Genomic DNA, 21,282 nt, shown 5'->3' with positions numbered 1-21,282 from the left:
TTTAATACTACGATTCCATTTGGGAGAAATTATCTTGAGAAAATAATTGGAAAATGCAAGAAAATAAAGATTCAAAGGTGTTTATCCCAGCACTGTGTAATAGTGAAATACTGGCAATAACCTAAAAGATCAGGAGTGAACCTGTTAAATAAATTTGGGGATAACTATGTAACGGCATACTACAGAAGCCACCACAAATGAAGACAAAGATATATTCATTACTAGCTCAGTGACCTTGGAAATATTACATATCCTCTAGGAATCAGTTTCCTCATCTGTAAAATGGGAATAAAAAGAACACTTACCTCACAGTGCTTTACCTAGCTTATTAGCTATATCCTATTGTGGTCAGAAACAAAAAACCTGATGTTCACAAGTTTCCTCCAATATCACGTACCCCTATTTCAAAACTGGCTTTGCTATATGCTTTTAAAAAGTATTTCAAAATCAACACTCAACTTGGCCATAAATCAAATTAAGAAGATATGAATCTAAGACCACAAAGGCAATGAGTATCAAAGTTGAAAACGGGAAATTCCTGCAACTTCTACCCTGTTTTTTAAAGACTCCTATAAATATTCACAAACTAAGCTTATTTATTCACCTATACATGTAGAAAACACAGTGCCTGGAAGACAGAACCGGGCTGATCCGGATGCCACGGGCCCTGGGACCAATAAGAAATCGCCCAGGTTACGGTGACAGAGGGAACTGGCATCCCTACTTAACTGGACAACAACACAATTTATACAGACATACTGGTTAGCTTCTTCAGTTTTACCATCACTGTCCGTTTCTTTTGGTGCTTTAAGCAGCTGAAACCAACCTGCCAAGGTCTTTCCCAATCGAGTGGAATAGGAAAGGCTCCCAGCCATGTTCCTATAAAGCTAGAAATTGTAGTGATCTGAAGGCTGTTCTCCCAAATGGATGTAACTCTGTAAAACACAAATAGGTAAATCACCGGTGGTATCTCTCTTAGCTGCTAGAGAATCAAACAGTAGTGCCAATAACACCACACATACAGGTTCTGTTCATTTAACAACCATCTCGAATTGATACCTATTTACCCTGAACTATTAACAACTAATTAGTAAGATGATACATGCTTTTCGGTTGGAAAGGTAATATGTGCACACGGTGAGAGTCAAACAATTGGAAAGAGCATTTGCAATGAAAGCTAAGTCTTCCTCCCACTCTTATCAACTCTGGTTGCTCTCCCCAGCAGCAGCTGCTATTACCAACAGAGTACATATTCTTCCAGAAATGTTTTATGCATGCACAAATATGTTTGGAATGATATATGCATAGATGTATACATCCTTTATCAAAACTCAAATGCATGTTATAAACCCAGTTTTACTGTTTTGTTTGCCTTGTTAACAGCTATACTAGTATTCCACTGCACGGAGGTACCATCACTTAGTCAGCTAGTCCTTCCTAGGGCACATTTCATTTATTTACTTTTTTATTTTTTAGAAGATTTTATCTATTTATTTGGCAGAGAAAGAGACAGCGAGAGAGGGAACACAAGCAGGGGGAGTGGGAGAGGGAGAAGCAGGCTTCCCGCAGAACAGGGAGCCCGATGCGGGGCTCGATCCCAGGACCCTGGGACCATGACCTGAGCCGAGAGCAGACACTTAATGACTGAGCCACCTAGGCGCCCCTAGGGCACATTTTATTTAAACAAATCAACTTTACTTATTTGGTGGGGGAGGAGTAGAGAACAAGAACAAAAGATTTCAAAAGATCCAGCAATTTCACCCACCATTCTTATTTATTAAGTATATATCTTAGAATATAAAGGTGAAAAGACATAATTCTGCCATTCTCTGAGTAGGTCTTGCTTTCAGCCTGCCCCTCAGAGTGTGACCACTCAGCTGGGTGGAGCATGAGTCTGGTTACAGTAGAGTAAAACCCCACCACAATGCAGTAAGTAGGGTTCCAAATATTCAGTTGTTTAAAATGCAAGGTTGACTTATTACAAAGTTTATGAAAAGCAGTTTCTTCCAGCCAGTGTGGGAGTAACTGAAGACATCTGTTTTGTTAGAGGATTTCTTTCATTAGAAACAGGCCATACACACAAAATATACACTGAATTAAAGTAGCCCCAAATGACAAGTCAGTTAATTAGCCAACCGCTGTCACCTGTCCCTCTCATCACTGCCCCAACCTCACCCTACACAAGATTAGAGCTTTAGCTTTGAATTCGATTGAAAATTGGGCCTGGAAGAAGGTTGGAGCCAATCGCCATAGATCCAAATTCGTGTTATTCTCTAGGCAATTGTTGCTGTTATTGTTCTTTTTTATTTTAACACCTAAAAATGTAACTCAATTTCTTCAGCTAGAGTTCAACAAGACAGAGTTCTGTCCCAATCTTGGAGGGAAAAAAAAAATGATGAGTTTAACCTAAAGAGGTAACTATACTGTTCAGGCGGTTTCAAGGATTTTTTAAGGTTAATTTTTGACTATCTGTGGCTGTCAAATGTTGGCTGATTTTCGCTTAACACATAACTCCTATTTGTTGCAATACATAAAGTGATGTGTCCAGAGACATGAAGTCTGGAAGAGGATGAAAGCAAGGTTCACTTTCTGCGGAGAGGGGTTTACTTCTTCCGTTTTATGAAAGAGGAAGTTCCGCCAGAACTGGAAGAATGGGTGGCAGGTGGGCTTGATGAACTGGAGAAAGACCCACACTGTGGGTAGAAAGGACGCAAGGAAAATCGGTCGAGGCTGAGTGGAAGAATGGGAAATAAGGCTGGAAAAGTAAGTTAGAGTTAGGATTTTCACAAATAATGCCTTCGTTGAGTACAGTGAAAAGCTGCCCCAGATAGCCCTTTCCCAGCCATATAATTCACTCATCTAAAGTGCACAACCCAGTGTTTTTTTAGTATATTTAGAGCTGTGCAACCATCATCCCAAAATGACACCCTTTTACCCATTAGCAATCACTCCCCATTTCCCCTTCCCTCCAGCCCTAAGCAACCATTAATCTACTATCTGGCTCTATGGATTCGCCTATTCTGAACATTCGTATACATGGAATCATTCAACATGTGCTCTTTTGTGACTGGCTTCTTTCACTTAGCATAATGTTTTCGAGATCCATCCATTTTGTAGCATACTTCCTTTTTTATCTTCAAATAATATTTTGTTGTACGGATATATATCACAGGCATCAGTTCCTGGGACATTAGAGTTGTTTTGACTTTTTGGCTACTATGCATAATGCTACTATAATAGTCATGTACAAGTTTTGTGTGCACATATGTTCTCATTTTTCTTGGGGATATAGTAAGAAATGGAATTGCTGGGTCATATAACTTTGTTAAACCTTTTAAAGGAACTGCCAAACTGTTTTCCAAAGCAGCTGAGCCATCTTACATTGCCACTCGCAATGTGTGAGAATTCCAATTTCTCCCCATCCTTGCTAATACTTGTTATCATTGATCACAGCCATCTTAGTGGGTGTGAGGCAGTATCTCACTGTGGTAGATTTAGGGTTAGGATTTTAGAAAAATCTGAAAAGTCACACTAAAGGAGCCACTGAAGGTTTTAAATCAAGGCAGATACGATCAGAGCTATGTCTCAACAAGGGTTATGTACATGGCTTGTCTAACCTCTAAGCTCCAAGTTCCTTGGGCCAAGGGGCAAGATCCATGTCTTCACATTTTTCATTTTTATAGCACACTGAGGCCATTGGTTACAAAATGTGCAAACATGTAGGAGGTTGTCCTCTATTTTGTTTGATGTATCCAAAGGGGTTTATGATCTTAACACATAATAAATATAGGAAAAAAAATGGAACTAGGACCTAGTTTTAAAAATAGAAAAACTGTGTAGCCTATCTTTGTAAAATTAAAATTTAATATTCATCAAAATCATAATATACATCAACACCTTCAAGGTCCCAGATCACAATTAGAAGATGATGCCTACTACCAATCCTTCCCTGCATCCCTCTCCACTCTGATTTCTGCTCCCAAGGCAGACACTGTAAACTCTTCACCGTTTCTTCCATGTACCTCAAAATTTAAAGAGCATACATTAGGTATAGACTTTTCAAGACGCAGTTACTCCCTGCTTTCTACACTAGAAGAAGAGGACTTAGTAGCCTTTTCCCACAAGCCTCCCACTGCCACATACTTATTTCTGACTCACCATTCCCTCCTCCGTGGTAACATCCTCTCCTCTCGGCTGAATCAATAGCACAGTATCTACATTATGGTTATGAAAATGCTCATCACAGCTGAACCACACAAGTAAACCACAGTCACATTTCCTTTTTTATAGTACATTTTTCATGTTCTTTGGATGTTAAGAACTGCCTCATTTTATCCTCCATTTGCTTATGTACCTGTCACTAAACCATCCTCAAATATTCCAAAGAAACTAAACATCACCTCTGACTACTTGTTTGTGCTCTCTGTTCTCCTTCTGTCTTTCTTTTTGGAGCCACCTGCCCTGCTCTGAGCTGGTCTGGCTGCTCTCGAAGCCTGAGGCACAGCTGCTGTCCTCCTAACTTCCCTACACCACCATCCTGTGAATTCCCTTTGCCTTTTTCAATGCTTTTGGGTGTCCTGCTTCCTAGATTCCAAGACTTTCTCATAGTTTCCTTTTTCTTTCTTTCTTTTTTTTTTTAAGTACCTTCTTCAGAAGATTCCTGAGAAAGGGTAAAATAGATTTTAAAGATTGTTTAAAGTCTAAAAAGGACTTTACCGTAACTGTTGGAAATCATTTTGCCTCAGAATTTTGGAGGCATTGCTCCATTATTTTCTGTTTCCCACCTGAAAAGTTCAGACATTCTGGCTCCCAGTCCTTTCTAGGTAAGATGTCCTCCCCACCACTGCCCTCTCTGGAAGCCTTTGGAATCTTCTCTTTATTCTTGGTTATCTAAAATTTCACACTCCTATGTCTTGGAGTGGGTATCTGTTCAGCCATGACGCTGGAAACGGACGGGTCTTCTTAATCTACAATGTCAAGTCTTTTGGTTCTTGGCATTTCCTTTTTAAAGACTTGCTTTTTCTGCCCAGATCCTTAAGATTTTCTTTTTCTTAGTCTTTTGCTGGGAATACTACCATTTGGAATTAGCCCTCTGATTTTTTTTTTTTTACCTTTTAATCCATTTTCCATATTTTTGCCTTTTCTATTTGACTAAGGGAACTTTTTAACTTTTTGTCTCTACTTCTGTTGAATTTTCTTCTCTCATATTTTTTTAATTTCCAAGAGCTTTCTTATTCTCCGAATATTCCTTTTGACTGTCTCTGTTCATGTTTTATGGATATAAAACAATAGACATTTTTTAAAGTTACCTTCTGGTTTTTATATCGCCTTTGTTTCCACTGAGTTTCTTTTTTGTTTTCATTTCTGCGTTTCACTTTAGAGGTGTTCCTGAAATGCCCATTGACTGTTCATTTCTCGTTCTACTTAAGAGTAAAATACTTTATGTGAAATGTTCAGAACAGGCAAATCTAGAGAGACAGCAAGTATTTTAGGGGTTGCCTGGAAAGGGAGTGAGGGGGAGCACAAGGGTGGGAAGGAGGGGGACTGCTAATGGGCAGAGTTTCTTTTTGGCAGGGTAAGATGTTCTAAAATTAGATTGTGGTGATGGTTACAAAGTTGTGTCCATACTTAAAAACCACCGAATTGTACACTTGAAATGGTGGGTTTTATGGTATGAAGTTATATCTCAATAAAGGTACGTTTTTAAAAACCAACAAAAAAGAAACACACTAAACAGATGACTAGATGTTCACTGTGCATGAGTAGCACGATTCACCGGGTCGGCTTCACTGTACCAGGGAGCGAATAGGAACCTGTCTTTTAGAGACCCCCCCAAATGTCAGTATCTGTAGGTTTTTCTTTTGTGCCATTTGGTTCCCTGAAAGAAGTATTTCTATACCCTGCCTCGATGGCATAAGCCTGGCTGTCAGTATTCTGGGCCAAGCGAGTGAAAAGGACGAGACAGGTGAGGATTCATCATTCAATACACAGAATTTCATTTAATCCTTACTCCCTGAAGAGATTGTACCAAACAGGGTCAGCCAGAGTAGCTGGGGGTTCAGTTGGATTTGCTCCATCTTCCCTTCCCCCACTGTGTAACTTTTATTGCTTATATTATTTTTATGGTGTTTATATTCTGTTCACTGTAACCCTAAACTGCAACTACTTTTTTAATGTAGTGAGAGTCCCCTTAATGTGCAAACCGCACGATTCCTTCATTTGGGGAAACTGTCTTCCATCTAATTTTGAATTACCTTCTGCTTTGTTATTTTAGGGACACTAGCGGGTCTTAAGCTCATCTCCTTTGTTCTCTGCATTTACCATTTCTTTTCTAAGTGCTCTACTCTTCCCTTCCTCTCATTCATTCTGATTGGCTCAAACCTTTCTTCCAAGCTAGAACCTGATTTCCTAACTTGTCTATGTTTTTAATTTATGACCTGTGGTGGTGTGGTTTGGATTCTCATTTTATTTCATTAATTCTGCAATCTCCTTCTCCACCTGATTTTTTTATCATCATCTTATCTTTGAGCTTTGATTGAATTTATGCTCTTAATAACATTTTTCCATGATAAACTGTGTAGAGTTGGTTTTTATTCCTTGGGTACTATTTTCTTCCAGACTGGATTCTTTTGTCTTCCACAGGCCTTTTTCTTATTATTCTATAATGTGTTTTTAGGGTTGCCATGCCATTTCTTTTCATCTTGCTCACACTTTGCATGGGCAGACTACATATTTGCTCAGATACAATGAGTGAATTATCTTTAAAACTGTCTTCCCATCTTAACTAGCACCAATTTTTCCTGTCTTGAAGCTGCATTTTGAGGACTGGATGTTATTTTCTACCCAGTTTTCTGTAACCTGAGGCAGAAGAAAAGAAGGGAGGCAGGGAGGCAGCATAAGGGAAATGCTATCCCTGCAATTTAATCAGTAATATTCTGTTGACATTTAATAAATGGTTCGACAGATCAACCTTTCAAAAATTTCTGACCAGGGCTTATGCGTCCCATTAGAAATCAGATGAAGCTACTACAGGGGTAGCAGTCTGTCCCCTTGGCAGAGCCCAGGAGGCAGCAGCCCTCATAAATGGATAAAAAGTAAACAGCCCTGATTGGGATTTAGGGAAACAGCCATCTATTGGCAGGTAAGTTCATACTCTTCAAATCAGAACTTTAATTGGGCAGTCTCTGTCAACTTCTTTTGATCTAGGAATTCTACCCCAGGAATCTAGTCTACAGAAACTGTTGTACAAGTACATAAAATTATATGGTACAGAGACGTCATAACAACGTTATTTATAATCTTGAAAACTTGAAAATAATCTTCAATAGGAAATTAAATAAACCACGGTACATGGAACGCTTGCCCAACATTCATCTCATCCCTGAGGATCAGACTAATTAAATCATGGGGATCCCATCCTCTCTCTCAGTGATTAGCTTAGGAAGACTCAAAGGAGGGGAGGCTAAGAACCAGGAGAATCAGTGAGAAGCACAGCTACACCTTGACTATCTATCTGTATCTAGAACCATACAATCTCTGCTATGTCAGATGATCAGTTTCCCCAATTGTTCAAACAATGTAAACAGAAGTATTCTTACTTAAGGAAGAAGATATACTAAGGACATTATGCAAGAAGAGGTAGATTAGGGGCGCCTGGGTGGCTCAGTTGGTTAAGCAACTGCCTTCGGCTCAGGTCATGATCCTGGAGTCCCGGGATCGAGTCCCGCATCGGGCTCCCTGCTCGGCGAGGGGCCTGCTTCTCCCTCTAACCCTCCCCGCTCCCATGTACTCTCTCTCTCTCATTCTCACTCTCTCAAAATAAATAAATAAATCTTTAAAAAAAAAAAAAAGAAGAGGTAGATTATACACACATACAGTTAAAGATGTTCCTAATAAGTTAAAAAAGTAAGTTATCAAGCAGTGATAATATAACCATTTTTGTTTTTAAATTGCAAATATGTGATAGGCGTGGACGAACTTAGACTAAAAACTGTTGTAATGGCTGCTTCTTTGATAGGATTACTAGGATCTTTAACTTTCTATATTTTTCTATTATTTGTATTTTTACATTATATATTATTTTGTAATCAACAAGATAAAAATAAATTCCTTTCTATTAACTAATTTATAGCAGCACTGACATTCGTTTACTACCCTTCTATAAGTTTCCATAATAAAGTCATCTGAACTCTATGGTTTGGGGTTAATTTTTTCACAGTTAAGGAATGTATACACATAGTCAAGAGGGCTGAGAATATAATAAATGGCTCACCATTCTGTGAACAAACTTAAAAAGTAACTAAAACAATATTACAGACCAATCCTCATGACAATGAGCTCCAAGTAACTGTCCATATTATTTGCCTCCATTGAAATTCATACATACCAAACATTAATTGAAATAAATAGACCATGTGGAATGCTTACTATGTTTCAGACACTGTACTGGGTGCCTGGGGTAGCTAACAGAGCACTGTGGCTTAGACAGGCTGTCATCAAAACAGTGCTTCTTTAAATGAGCGGATCTTTTTAACTACTGAGCTCTTCATCTAAAAAGGAGACCACACACAACTAACTCCTCCTGGTGGCTAAAGACATTTTACAGAATTTTACTCCCCTACTGAATGACTATTAAAACCAGTGCCTCTTTGCCACTAAATTTTCATACCCTTATCAAGGCTAAATTACCTACTTTCTACAATGTATACATTTTTGGTCATTCACTATCTTTTTACTGTTAAATGTTCCTTGGTGGTTTTTTCAGTATAAAATCAATTTCCATGCAAAGATGACCAAAAACGTCTGCTATTCTTTGTCTACACAAACAGGTCTTACTATCTTTACCTTGGCAAGATAACCACAAATTCAGGAACCTATTCAGACATTCAAGTTTTTCAGTTCACCAAAAGTGGTCAGATCCTGATTTAAAAACATGAGAATAACAGCATAAAAGAACTGATAAATCAAAAAGCCAACTTCAATGGAAAATATAGGCTTAAGGTAGTCGGAATATTACTTTCTTTTATAAGAAAGTCTACAAAACAAACAAACAAACAAAAACCCCCACAATAATGATCACAGCAAGGCAACAAATTGAATTATACTAGTACACATTGAGTATGCTCAGTAATAAATACCAAAGAGAAGTTGGCAGAAGTTAAGAAACCAAATTATTTTTCTACCTTCAAGTTTCTTTAAAATAGCATTCCTTAAGGGGAATACCATTTTCCGGCTAGCAAGCAAACTGACAAAGATCTGTAAGTTTCATAATACACAGTGTTAAAGGTTTGGGGAGGTAAGTGCCAATGGGAATATAAATTGGTTCAAGCTCTGTAAAATAGCATTCCTTTGTATTTTTTTAATCTAGAATAACTTCACATTTACTTTAAGGAAAAGTCTTGTTAAAATAGTATCATTTATGTCATTTAGTTAAGTATCAAATCTCAATAGTAACAGAACTGGTCCTTTACTCTTGGGATATAATTCCTACACAGTTCTCAGGATCAAGGCTTTTATGTTTCTCAGTCTTCATCTGGTTATCATCTACTCAATATTAAGCATGCAAATAAATACATTAACAATTTAGATATAGTACTTACTTTGCATAGAATAGTATAAAACATTTATACTGATTCCATACTGAGTGAGGTGTCAGCCCAATTCAAAACTGGCCTGTTCTTTCTGAACATTTTAGTCATATTTCAATAATACTAAAACAAAACAAAAAACTCTTCCGTGTTTTATATGCTAAGACACAGGATAAATAATAAAAAGATTTAAAGCTCTAAAATCTTCAATCAAGAAAGTATTTTATGCACTTTTAATGAATTAGAACTACAGCATAAGAACTTCAAATCAGAACTTTAATTTCTGTTGTAAATAATTATTGGGTAGAAAGAAAAATGTATTTTCATGTTAGTATAACCTCCCTAAATAATACTGGAATTCTCTGAAACAAAAGTTGTGACTCAATGTAAATAATGCTAATTGTATACTAGGACAATTCTGAAATAACATATAAGTTGTTCTTGTGGGTATTTCATATTATCTCTTCAGAACCACCAGATCTTTGCATTTTTAAAATATTTTCACCTTACAGTGAACATTTAAGAAGGCCAACTCTAACGTTAAACAAGTTAATCTATCAAATTAACTGTTCCCTTATTTCATTCAAAATTTGACATGCTTTTTTTAAAATTTTTTATTGTTATGTTAATCACCATACATTACATCATTAGTTCTTGATGTAGTGTTCCATGATTCATTGTTTGTGCCTAACACCCAGTGCTCCACGCAGAATGTGCCCTCTTTAATACCCATCACCGGGCTAACCCATCCCCCTACCCTCCTCCCCTCTAGAACCCTCAGTTTGTTTCTCAGAGTCCATCGTCTCTCATGGTTCGTCTCCCCCTCCAACTTAACTCCCCTTCATTCTTCCCCTCCTGCTATCTTCTTCTTTTTCTTTTTTCTTAACATATGTTGCATTATTTGTTTCAGAGGTACATATCTGTGATTCAACAGTCTTGCACAATTCACAGCGCTCACCATAGCACATACCCTCCCCAATGAAAATCTGACATGCTTTTTATGCTAAATTCTTAAAGTGGGATAAAAATGCCAGGAAAGAAACTGAACTATCGCTAAGGGATGGTGGAGACATGAAGACTTAAGTTGCCCTCTCATGACAAAGTTCAAATTAATTTTACATTAAACCAACTGAAAAAACTTCCTCCTTCTCCATGGTTGTCCACGCCCTACACTCCTTGGTCTGCGACCTAAACCAGGAAGAGGTACTAAGACAAACAGCAGCCAGGACTGGAAGTATGAAATATAAAAATGCTCCCTGACATTTGTTAATCCACTTGACAAACATTTCTTAAGCATTTGCTATTTGATTTCATTTATCTCACTCAGTTCTGATAATAACCCTGCAAAGAGCTTATTAGCATTCTTCTAACAGTATTACACATGAGGATCTCTGAAGGTAAATAGCTTCTCTAAGATCACTTGGCCACTACGTAGTGAAGAGAAGGCAGGAACTCATTTTCTGACCCTCAGTGTGGTCATCTAAAACCCTTCTGTCCTTATCAGATGATCTGCATTCAAGTCCCAGCTCTACTGCTTACTGGCTATTCCAGGGCTTGGGCAAATCACTTAACCTGTCAGCTTTCTAGCATCTTCACCTAGAAAACAGTGAAAACAGGAGTATCTCACCAGACTGCTGTGAGATTTAAATGCTCTAAGACACAGGACCATGCTTTAAAAGTTACTTTTGCCTATTACTATTTCATGCCCTGCCCTGTGCGACGTTAACTGTTTCATATTACAAATTGATTATTTTTAGCTATAGACCTCCAGTAACTGAGCTATTATCTTGTTGTATGTTAGAAATTTTCGAAGGATATTTCTGCAGTCTACCGAGGTTTAGGTGGCATAAAAGAAATCTAAAAACTTGATTCAGGCCTAATTTTCAATACCCCCAAATAAGTTTAATATTGGCAAAACCTAACCCATTATAATCTTCATTTTGACTAGGTAGTATATTACTATGGTTTAAATTTCAAAAGACACCAAAGGGTATTAGTTGGTGCAAAGTCTTCTGAGCTGGTCCCCTAGCTTCTCAGACCCCCTCCCCAGAGACAACCAACATTTTTATCAGTATCTCATGTATTCTTCCCAAGATACACAAGTGTATCTATTCTCTCCTGCTCACTTTTTACGTAAATGGTAGCATCCTACATACATTTCTTCACCTTGCTTTTTTCCACTTAACAGTGTATCAGTAAATAAAGAAGGGGTTGGGTTGTTGTTGTTGTTTTTTAGCTGCATTAAATTTAACTTAATCCACCCCTTATTAAAGGACATTTAAGCTGTTTCAAAGCTACAGTGAGTAATCTTACTCACTGAATATTTTGTAGGTATGAAAATATATCTAGTGCATAAAATCCTAGAAGTGGAACTGCTAGGTCAAAAGATGGGTATTTTTAATTTTTACAGATATTACCGAACTGCCCTTCACAGAGCTTGAACCAATTTATATTCCCATTGGCACTTACCTCCCCAAACCTTTAACACTATGTATTATGAAACTTACAGAGCTTTGTCAGTTTGCTTGCTAGCCAGAAAATGGTATTCCCCTTCCTCTAATTTTCAGTTTTACTTTGTTATAGATCTTTCTGAGAAGGGATAAAGTGCCGATAGGTACAAAAACAAGGTGACAACAAATTAACTCTGCAAACCTCAAAATACTCAAAAGTCGAATTTTATAATAAATTTTTAAAAAGCTCTTTTCAACCTAGCAGAAAATAATAGGCAAGCTGCAAGGTATAGTTCAGGCTAAATGTAGAAATAGGGTTAAAGCAGAATTAGAAAATATATACATACTAAATTTGTGGTAAGTTACTAAGAGAAATTAAGGGTAGTTTCTCTGTTTCCCTTAAGTTTTGAAGTTTGATTTTTTTTTCAATTTTAAAATTTTAGGAACTTATAAATATATAGTCAATTCTGCTATTATGCTTATTTTGAACATGCAAATTTGTTCCAATTTGACTGATATATTAGGGAACAATATGAGCAACTTCATCTGAGAAACACTAAGTAAACACATAAAAACTGCACCCATTGGCACCGAGCAGTGTATGAATACACAGAACGTGCACATCCCCCAAACATCTATCACATAATCAAAACAGTGGGGTACTGACATAAGGATAGATATATAGGTCAATGGAAAAACAACTAAGATCATGTGTTTATGATCAACTGATTTTTGACAAGGGTGCCAAAATCACTCAAAGGGGGAAAATAGCCTTTTCAACAAAAGGTGCCAAGACAACTGGTGGGCCACATGCAAAAGAATGAAGGTAGGCCCCTAACTCACACTGTATACAAAAACTTATACAAAATGGACCAAAGACCCAAATGTAAAACCTAAAATTATAAAACTCTTATAAGAAAACATTGGAGTAAATCTTTATGACCTTGGATTTGGCAATGGATTCTTAGATGACCCGAAAAAATGCACAGCAACAAAAGACAAACATTGATTAATTAGATTTCATCAAAATTAAAATCTTTTGTGCTTCAAAGGACACAATGAAGAGACTGAAAAGATAACCCACAGAAAGAAAGAATGTGCAAGTCATGTATACGATAAAGGATTTGTATTTAGAATATATAAAGAACTCTTACAAATTAATAGTAAAAAAGACAAATAACCCAATTCAAAAATGACCAAAGGATCTGAAGAGATATTTCTCCAAGAAGAATATATAATTGCTAACAGGCACATGAAAAGATGCTTGACATCATTAGCCAGTAGGGAAATGCAAATAAAAAAACCCAAGGAAATAACAATTTACACCCATTAGGATGGTGATAATCATAAAGGCAGATAATAACAACTGTTGGCAAGGATGCAGGAGGAGAACTGGAGCCTTCATACCCTGCTGTGGGAATGTAAAATGGTGCAGCCACCTTAAGAGTCTGGCAGTTCCTCAAACAATTAAACACGTTATCATAAGACCCAGCAATTCCACTCCTAGGTATATACTCAAAAAAATAAAAACATTATGTCCATACAAAAACCTGTATACAAATGCTTCCAGCTGCTTAGTCATAACAGCAAAAAGTAGAAACAACGCAGATGTCCATCAGCTGATGAGTGGGTAAACAAAATGTGGTATACAAACGCACAATGGAACGTTACTCGACTATAAAAAGGAATAAACTACTGCACAGATGAACTTTGAAAATATTATGGGTAAGTGAAAGAAGCTAATCACAAAAGATCACATTTTATATGAAAACACTTTTATGAATGTCCAGAATTGGCAAATCTATAGAAGCAGTGAAGAGATTAGTGGTTGCTTAGGGCTAGGGGAGCAGGGGTAAGGAAGAGATACCTAAAGGGTATGGAGTTTCTTTTTTGAGGTGATGAAAATGTTCTAAACTTGACTGTGATGATAGCTGCAAAACTCTTGTGAATATACTAAAAACCACTGAATTGTACACTTTAAATAGGCAAAGCGTATGGTATTTGAATTATATCTCAATACTACTAAAAAAAAAACCCATCTTCCTGGGTTGCTGGAGGGCAGGTGGGGGGGATGGTATAAATGGGTGATGGGCATTAAGGAGGGCACTTGTTGGGATGAGCACTGGGTGCTGTACATAAGTGATGAATCACTAAATTCTATTCCTGAAACTAATATTATACTATATGTTAACTAATGAATTTAAATAAAAATTTGAAACATAAAACAACAAAAACAAAAACAAAACAAAACAAACCCCAACTCCCAGCTCTCTTAGTTTCCCTCATGTGTATGAGTCAGACCTTCCACATCTGGTCCTTAACTTCCCATCAGATTTAACAACAACCTTCCTTTACCACTTCATAATAACTTACAAGTGGCAACTCTTCCCACGCTACTTCCAGAAAGCAAATTTCAGGGGTTTTTTCCCCAAAGAAAAGGACCATATTCATTATAATGTTTATCAACTTAACTATTTAACATGTATAAAACTATACTACCATTTTTATTAAGTTCCTATCTTTTTTATGTATTATTGTCAAGAGTTTTCGAGTGTTATGCCTCAATCCTGCCTTTCCCATAAGCTCTGTGTTTTTTAGTACCCAATTTTGCATAGTGCAGGGATTTCTAGGGATGCATATGCCATACTATGACAGAACTAACTGCAGAATCAGATGACAACGTCTCCCCCAAATATACCATTATTAGAAACACAGTTCAAAGCTGGGTAAATCACCAATCCAAACCTATAGTGTTTCAACCGTTTTTTACTGCTTAAAAATTTCAAACTAAAATGCTAGAAGAAATGAATGCCATTAGGGATACTATGGCAACAATGTGGGAAAGTTTTCAATGATTACGCTTTTGTTTTCTAGAGACCTTATTGACACCAGAAGACAGTTCTGCAGGGAAACAATATTCATTTCAAAAGGAAAACGTCAATAATTTATGGAGCCTAGCTACTAGCCAGCATGCATCCTCTGTACTACTTGTGCTGTTCCCTTCCAAATTACAAAAATTGCCACTTTCACTTCAGTTTCTATGGTTTCAATCATTACCCTAGCATGGATATCCTTCCCTTTTCCCTTCATCTCACCAAATCTCACACTCCTGATCCAAATCCTTTACAGATCATTCCCCCTTCCAGCTCATTCTTCAGTGGTCTCCTACCCCTCTGAGTTCCAATAGCATTTACTATCTGATTGACACAATTTTAATCTCATATTGTTTGTTCATTTTATTCTTGTCCCTTGACCATACAACTTCTCAGCAAGAGAATCATGGCAAATACTTCAGAACCCACACAAAGCTTCACAGCATGGAGCACAGAGTAAGAACTCAAGAGATTTTTGCTATTGGGTGTTAAATAGGACAAAATCACGGGCACCAAATAACTTCACAGCTTTCTTAGTACAATTTAACCATTTCTGATCGGAACCATTTCAATGCCTTTGAAGAAGCTAAAATTTTAACTTAGCTGTGCTGAATTTATATATGGCTGCTAAGGAAATAAAATCCTATGAAACTTGCACTCAGAAGTCTTACCATAAAAGAGGCTAAACAGGAAATTATAGTTGTTACACTATGCATTTTTAGATTTTGGACCCCAATTCTACATTGTAAGATGTATGGAAGCAATTTTATCTGTAGCAATTTTATCACAGTGACAAATCATTCCTGAGGAGTGGTTCTCAAAGCCTTCTTTTGGTAGCAGAAACCTTTTTTCAAACAAAAGGCGAAGTGGAATCCCCCCATACAGAAAAAAAGCAGAGCTGATCTTGCTAAAGTGGAAGGAGGAGCCTAGAGTTCTACCTGCTTGAGTCCCCCCTCAGATGTATACAACCCCTTCCCTATCCCCAATCCCCAACCACGGTGGGCCCTTAAGGCATCCCTGAGAACCACAGTCTGGAAAAACGCTCATAGAATAATCAGAAAGCTGCCATGAATAGAAAAATACTACATTAATTTTTTTTAAATTTCAAACACCACTAAAACATAAAATTAAAACTTACCCATTTCTACTGAAAACTCTTAGCCATGCTTTGATGTTTGGTCCTAACAAACACAAACAAGGTACAGTAGTAAAGGTAGACAAAATAACTGCAAATAAAAATGTTTCCAACACCAACCTAGAAAAAAAAAGCTTTATTAATTTTTTTAAAGCATTAAAGGTGCATGTACCCTACATAATCTTGGTTATTTAAATAGATTTAACATAAAAACATTTTCTTATACTTTACTTTGAAAGGTAACAGGAGTCCTACCAAAATGATAACTATAAAAAATTTTACTACTGAAATACAAGCAATAAAAAACAATCTAGCAAATACCTGGCTTTATTTTTTTTAAAGATTTTACTTATTTATTTGTCAGAGAGAGAGAGAGAGAGAGAGAAAGAGAACAAGCAGGGGGAGTGGCAGGCAGAGGGAGAAGCAGACTCCCGGCTAAGCAAGGAGCCCGATGTGGGACTTGATCCCGGGACTCCGGGATCATGACCTGAGCTGAAGGCAGATGCTCAACCAAGGGAGCCACCTAAGCATCCCAAATATCAGACTTTAATGATAGAGTTCAGAAGTGTTAAATACCCTCTGATCCATATGTGACTCTCCACTGCAAGCAACCCCATTTTTAGATAATTAACTTTCTTCCTGAATAGTCTCTGGAACTTTCTCTGCAACCACTGGTTCAACTGTAGCTTATATTGGAGCCACTTGGAAAGTGAGATAAAGATTGGGGGGCTGCACCCCTAGAGTTTCTGCAGCCTGAGAATTTGCTTTTGATAAAATGCTGATGCCAGTTTTAGAACCACTGCTCAAGACATTCATTTTACTCTACAATGGATTAAATAGAAACTACCATTTCCCATTACAAAGGTCTTGTCCTCCCCTCTCTAGAAAAGAACTACCTATTAATTTAGTGTGTGTGTATATATACAACTATGTGTAAATATATATAAAACCACATACATAGCTATATGTGTGTGTCACAACTTGTCTCACCGTGATCTTTTTTTTTTTTTGAAGATTTTATTTATTTATCTGACAGAGAGAGACACAGCGAGAGAGAGTACACAAGCAGGGGTAGTGGGAGAGGGAGAAGCAGGCTTCCCGCCGAGCAGGGAGCCCGATGCAGGGCTTGATGCCAGGACCCTGGGACCATGACCTGAGCCGAAGGCAGACACTTAAACAACTGAGCCACCCAGGCACCCCTCTCACCGTGATCATTAATCACTACTCGATGAAGTTTCCCAGTCTGTGATGAACATTATATAAGAAATATTCATGAATTTAGTTTTTTTTAAAAATTGGTCAGCTTTGAAAAAGTGTTGAGTTAAATTTTGCCTTTAAACTATCAACATTAGGTTATTAAATAATTAAATACAGGAATCTATTGACTTTTCTTAAGAAAAACTTCTTTCAAGCACTTCAGAATCATATTTACTAACTGCTATGCTAATTGTAACTAATTTATACATATCATTATAGTAAGTTCCCTTAGAGGTTCTAAGGGCCACACATTTATTGGTATAGTTTCTCATCTACCTCCCCACCCCCCACATGCAATGCGGCAATAAAAGGCTAGGTAATAGAAGCATTTAATGAATTAAGTTATTCTCATTATGAAGTAATGTTAAAAGAATATCATTACTAAGAAAGGACAATGATGTCAGTATCCTTCTGTGATCTGGTAATTAAACACACCATGGTTTTTCATTCATCACCAACAGAATTAGTGCTTTGTTTAGTAAACAAGTGTTTTAAAATATTATTGCCTTAAGGCAAAAATTTCAGACTTACTCTATGAGTGGTGCTCCATATAGAACAAAAATTACATGAAAGAAGAAACATGACATAAGAAAGTAGATACAGCATTTCAAAAACCTGGTTACCTAAAAAAGAAATGAGAATGATTTGAAGGCTCAAGACAATGCCTAGAGGACAGCAAATGCTTCCACTTTATCTACAAATACAACTTATTCCCATGTGTGCAACAGTTGAATGTTCTTTACTTCGGGTAGCCTGAAGTAAGATTCCATCTCCTGTGCACAGTCAGGTGCACGGACCTCCTGACAGCCCCACAAAACAGCCTACAAGTCACAAATCACCACCCATGTTCCACCCACCCAATCAGCACTAGAATCAAAAAGCATTTCTGTTCCTACAGTATGCACTGAGCTATGTTACTAGTCAGTATTTATAAAATATTTACCAACAACAGAACACTATGATACAAAAAAACGCACAGTCCTTATTATGTGATGCATGAAATCTTTGCAGAAAATAAGGACTACAGTTTTTTTTTCATTTAAAAACAAAATTCCTAGGAAAATTGTACCAAAAGAGCACAATACTAAATAATTCCCCAAATCATATTCATGTGATTATATGATGCATATGATAAAAGACCTGCATGTCTGCAAATCAGTGTGGGATCTACTTGATTTGGAGCTTAAGAAGATCTAATTATAAGACACAGAGTGAGTTTTTTAATTGTAGGGGAGTAAATGCATTTTAAATTATCTAAGAAAGCTACACATAATATTGGGTAATGTTAAGGGGGAACTTTATTAATTTAAAGTAATAGTCAAGTGTTACACGATAGTGAATATTCTAGAAAATAGATTGTGATATTTGAAAACTTTTAACACTGTTTAGTCGAGGAAGGTCATGTTCAAAACAAAGCTACCTCAGAGGCTTATTTGGTAATTTCTGAAAAATCCATTAAGTTTCTCTCAGAAATGGAAAAAATAAATGAAAATAAACTAAAATGTTTTATAAAGTTTAAAGATATGACTGCTACATCATGCATTTATCTGCAATGGTGACTTAAAACATGACTATCTAGGTTTACAATGCTGTCATATCCACTGAAGACATCCTAATTCCACAACTGATGCTTGGCAAGGGTCTATCGAACATTGTGGGCAGCCTTCCAGCAATAATAGGGTATTGACTTGGGGAAAAAAAAATCAGGTTCTCTTTACTCATTGTAAATAACCCCATGAGTACTTGACTAATACTTTATTCTTTCATTAAAAGAAACACTACCTCTATCTAAAAATCAGTTATCAAGAAATAAGCCTTACCTTGTATGATAATGAACTTCTTTTAGAGGATGCATTTGGTTTCACTACTAAATATAATAGTAGATTGACGGCAGTTACAAAAACAGAACAGATGCACAACCATGTCAAGTGTGTTTCCAATATTGAGAAGTTCTCCAAGAAGAATGATGGAATGAAGATGCTTAGAATAATTGAAAATATGCATAAAAGATGGGTATACAGTAGTCTCTTGATATCAGTATCTTTCATGGTGTTTTCTTGAGAGGCTATCTAATGAAAAATAAATTAAGAAAAGAGCATATCCAGTAATGATTTTTTCCATTGTCTAAATGCTCCAACACCTAAAAGTAAGCATGAACAAGTCAATTTTCTATGCACAATAATGTATTAGTTTCAGAATATGGGAAGATGCATATGTATAAATGAACATGTAGACTAATATGGTTCAAAAAGGTCTCAGAGCTTGAAGAGGACAAATTTACTAATTTCTTAAATATTTATAACTGGTTTCTGTAAAAGGGTCATGTATTAGGTCCAATTAAGGGATTCGTTTTCTTTTCTTTTTCTGTTTTTTGCCAAAATCACAGAGGTGAAAACAACATGCATGGATTAATGATTTACTCTTGTTGGAAATATAATCTATGCATTCTAGAAACCCCATGAATACACTTTGGCCAAAATGTTGGCTTTTTTTTTTTTTAACCACTGTGGATCCTTGTCTAACATCACAGTAGTTCACATCTTCTGGCAGATGACAAGTGACACCAAGTGCACACTTGAATACTCAAATGGTGGCCAATGTAATCAAGACAGTTCAAAGAACATTATGCTAAACTAAGGGATCCCAATGCTCCAGAAATACCAAAATGACAATGTCTGTTTCATGTGCTAAGTTCCAATCAAAAGTAGAGAAATAAGAGAAAAAAGTCTACTTTCTCTCTATAAAATACACATTGTATGTATATGTTTATTTATAAATTACTTAACACATAGTACTGACTAATGTTAAGTAGGACCTTATTAATTTAAAGTAACAATCCACATGTTACACCGTGGTGAATATTCCAGAAAAACAAAAGGGGAAGTCCAGGCCTTATCCTAACAGCTCTGAGCTAATTCACACTACAATTTTCCAATGCAAATATTCTACTGATAAGGAAACAGGATAAGACACGTTATGGGGACATGTCCAAGGTCCCAAGCTCCCAAGCACGAAAGCCACGTCAAAGCCTCGCCTCTTTGATATAAAGATACACATCAGGAGTTGAGAAAAGAACAAACTGCAAGAAGGGAGAAAAGAAAAGTTTCTCGCAGGTCCTATCCTCCGCGGACGGAGGGGAGGGGCGAGGCGGAGGATCCGGGCTACACTGTCTCAACCGACACCTCTTCGGATTATTTTTCTGGGCCCCTCTCAGAATCCCAAGTGACATGACCAGATTTGGATCTAATACAGTGAGCAGTACCCAAACTCAAATGCTTAATGAATGAATGAATGAACGAACGAAGGAAAGAGGGTGGGCCCTGGCGAGCACACAGTCGGGCGCCCCACCCGCTGCCACGGCCCTGGCGTCCGCCGTCTGACCTAAGCCCGGGTTCGCAGGCACTGAGGCTCGCAGAGGAGCCTCCGCGCAAATCGCAGGACCTGTCTCGGCAGCCCCACCCCAAACTCGGTCGCTCGGGACTCTGCCCAAGCCTCACCCAGGGCGAGTGTGAGCAGCGGGGGACGCGCTGAGAGGCATAATCAAAGAGCACGGGCGCGGAGACCAGGAGAAACGAAGGCCACACAGAAAGACTGCTCCGAAAGAGGGCCGGGTCCATCAGGGCAGCCCCTGGGTCACGCCGGAAGGGTGGCACTCGGACGGACGGCGGGCGCGGGCGGGCTCTGGGCACAGACTCTCTCGGTCATATGGGCAGTTGGTGGGGGCTGCTTGCACTCCCGGGAGGCCCGCGTGCCGGGATGGTTCGGCTGGGCTTACCTAACTCTCCCGCCAGCGGAAGAGAAGCGGGGGTTACTACCTCCCACCATCAGGTACGATTCGCCGCCCTGGCCATCGCGCAGGCGCAGGCCTGTGGGGCGGAGACCCAAGACCGCGCAGCCAATTGCAGAAGCGGAGGGGCGGGCAATGGGAGCAGCCCCGCCTTCCAGCTCGCGTTTAATTCCTCCCGCGGCTTCTCAGGTGT

General features: G+C 37.9%; 1 protein-coding gene across 7 annotated transcripts in view; it reads right to left on the bottom strand.

The window, feature by feature from the left end:
- The window catches only part of PIGF (phosphatidylinositol glycan anchor biosynthesis class F), a 35,331-nt gene extending 14,067 nt beyond the window's left edge, over window positions 1–21,264 (bottom strand). For 3 of the 7 annotated variants that reach the window (XR_012379833.1, XR_012379834.1, XM_073897756.1), the window contains exons 1-5: window positions 20,800–21,071; window positions 19,123–19,371; window positions 17,834–17,925; window positions 16,049–16,165; window positions 827–935 (exon numbers count right to left, since the gene is read on the bottom strand). Coding sequence is in view for 5 of the 7 variants with exons in the window: in XM_073897756.1 (XP_073753857.1) it covers window positions 827–935; window positions 16,049–16,165; window positions 17,834–17,925; window positions 19,123–19,371; window positions 20,800–20,919 (687 nt within the window). In the remaining 2 variants the exon portion in view is untranslated. The other 4 variants (XM_073897759.1, XM_073897758.1, XM_025868886.2 and 1 more) reach the window with 4 other exon arrangements.
- Window positions 21,265–21,282: the final 18 nt, after the last annotated feature.

Source organism: Callorhinus ursinus, unplaced genomic scaffold (genome assembly GCF_003265705.2).
Source record: "Callorhinus ursinus isolate GAN/ISIS: 27379988/994484 unplaced genomic scaffold, GSC_fseal_2.0 scaffold10, whole genome shotgun sequence".
Taxonomy (NCBI): Eukaryota; Metazoa; Chordata; class Mammalia; order Carnivora; family Otariidae; genus Callorhinus; species Callorhinus ursinus.
This window is presented reverse-complemented; position numbering and strand designations above follow the sequence as displayed.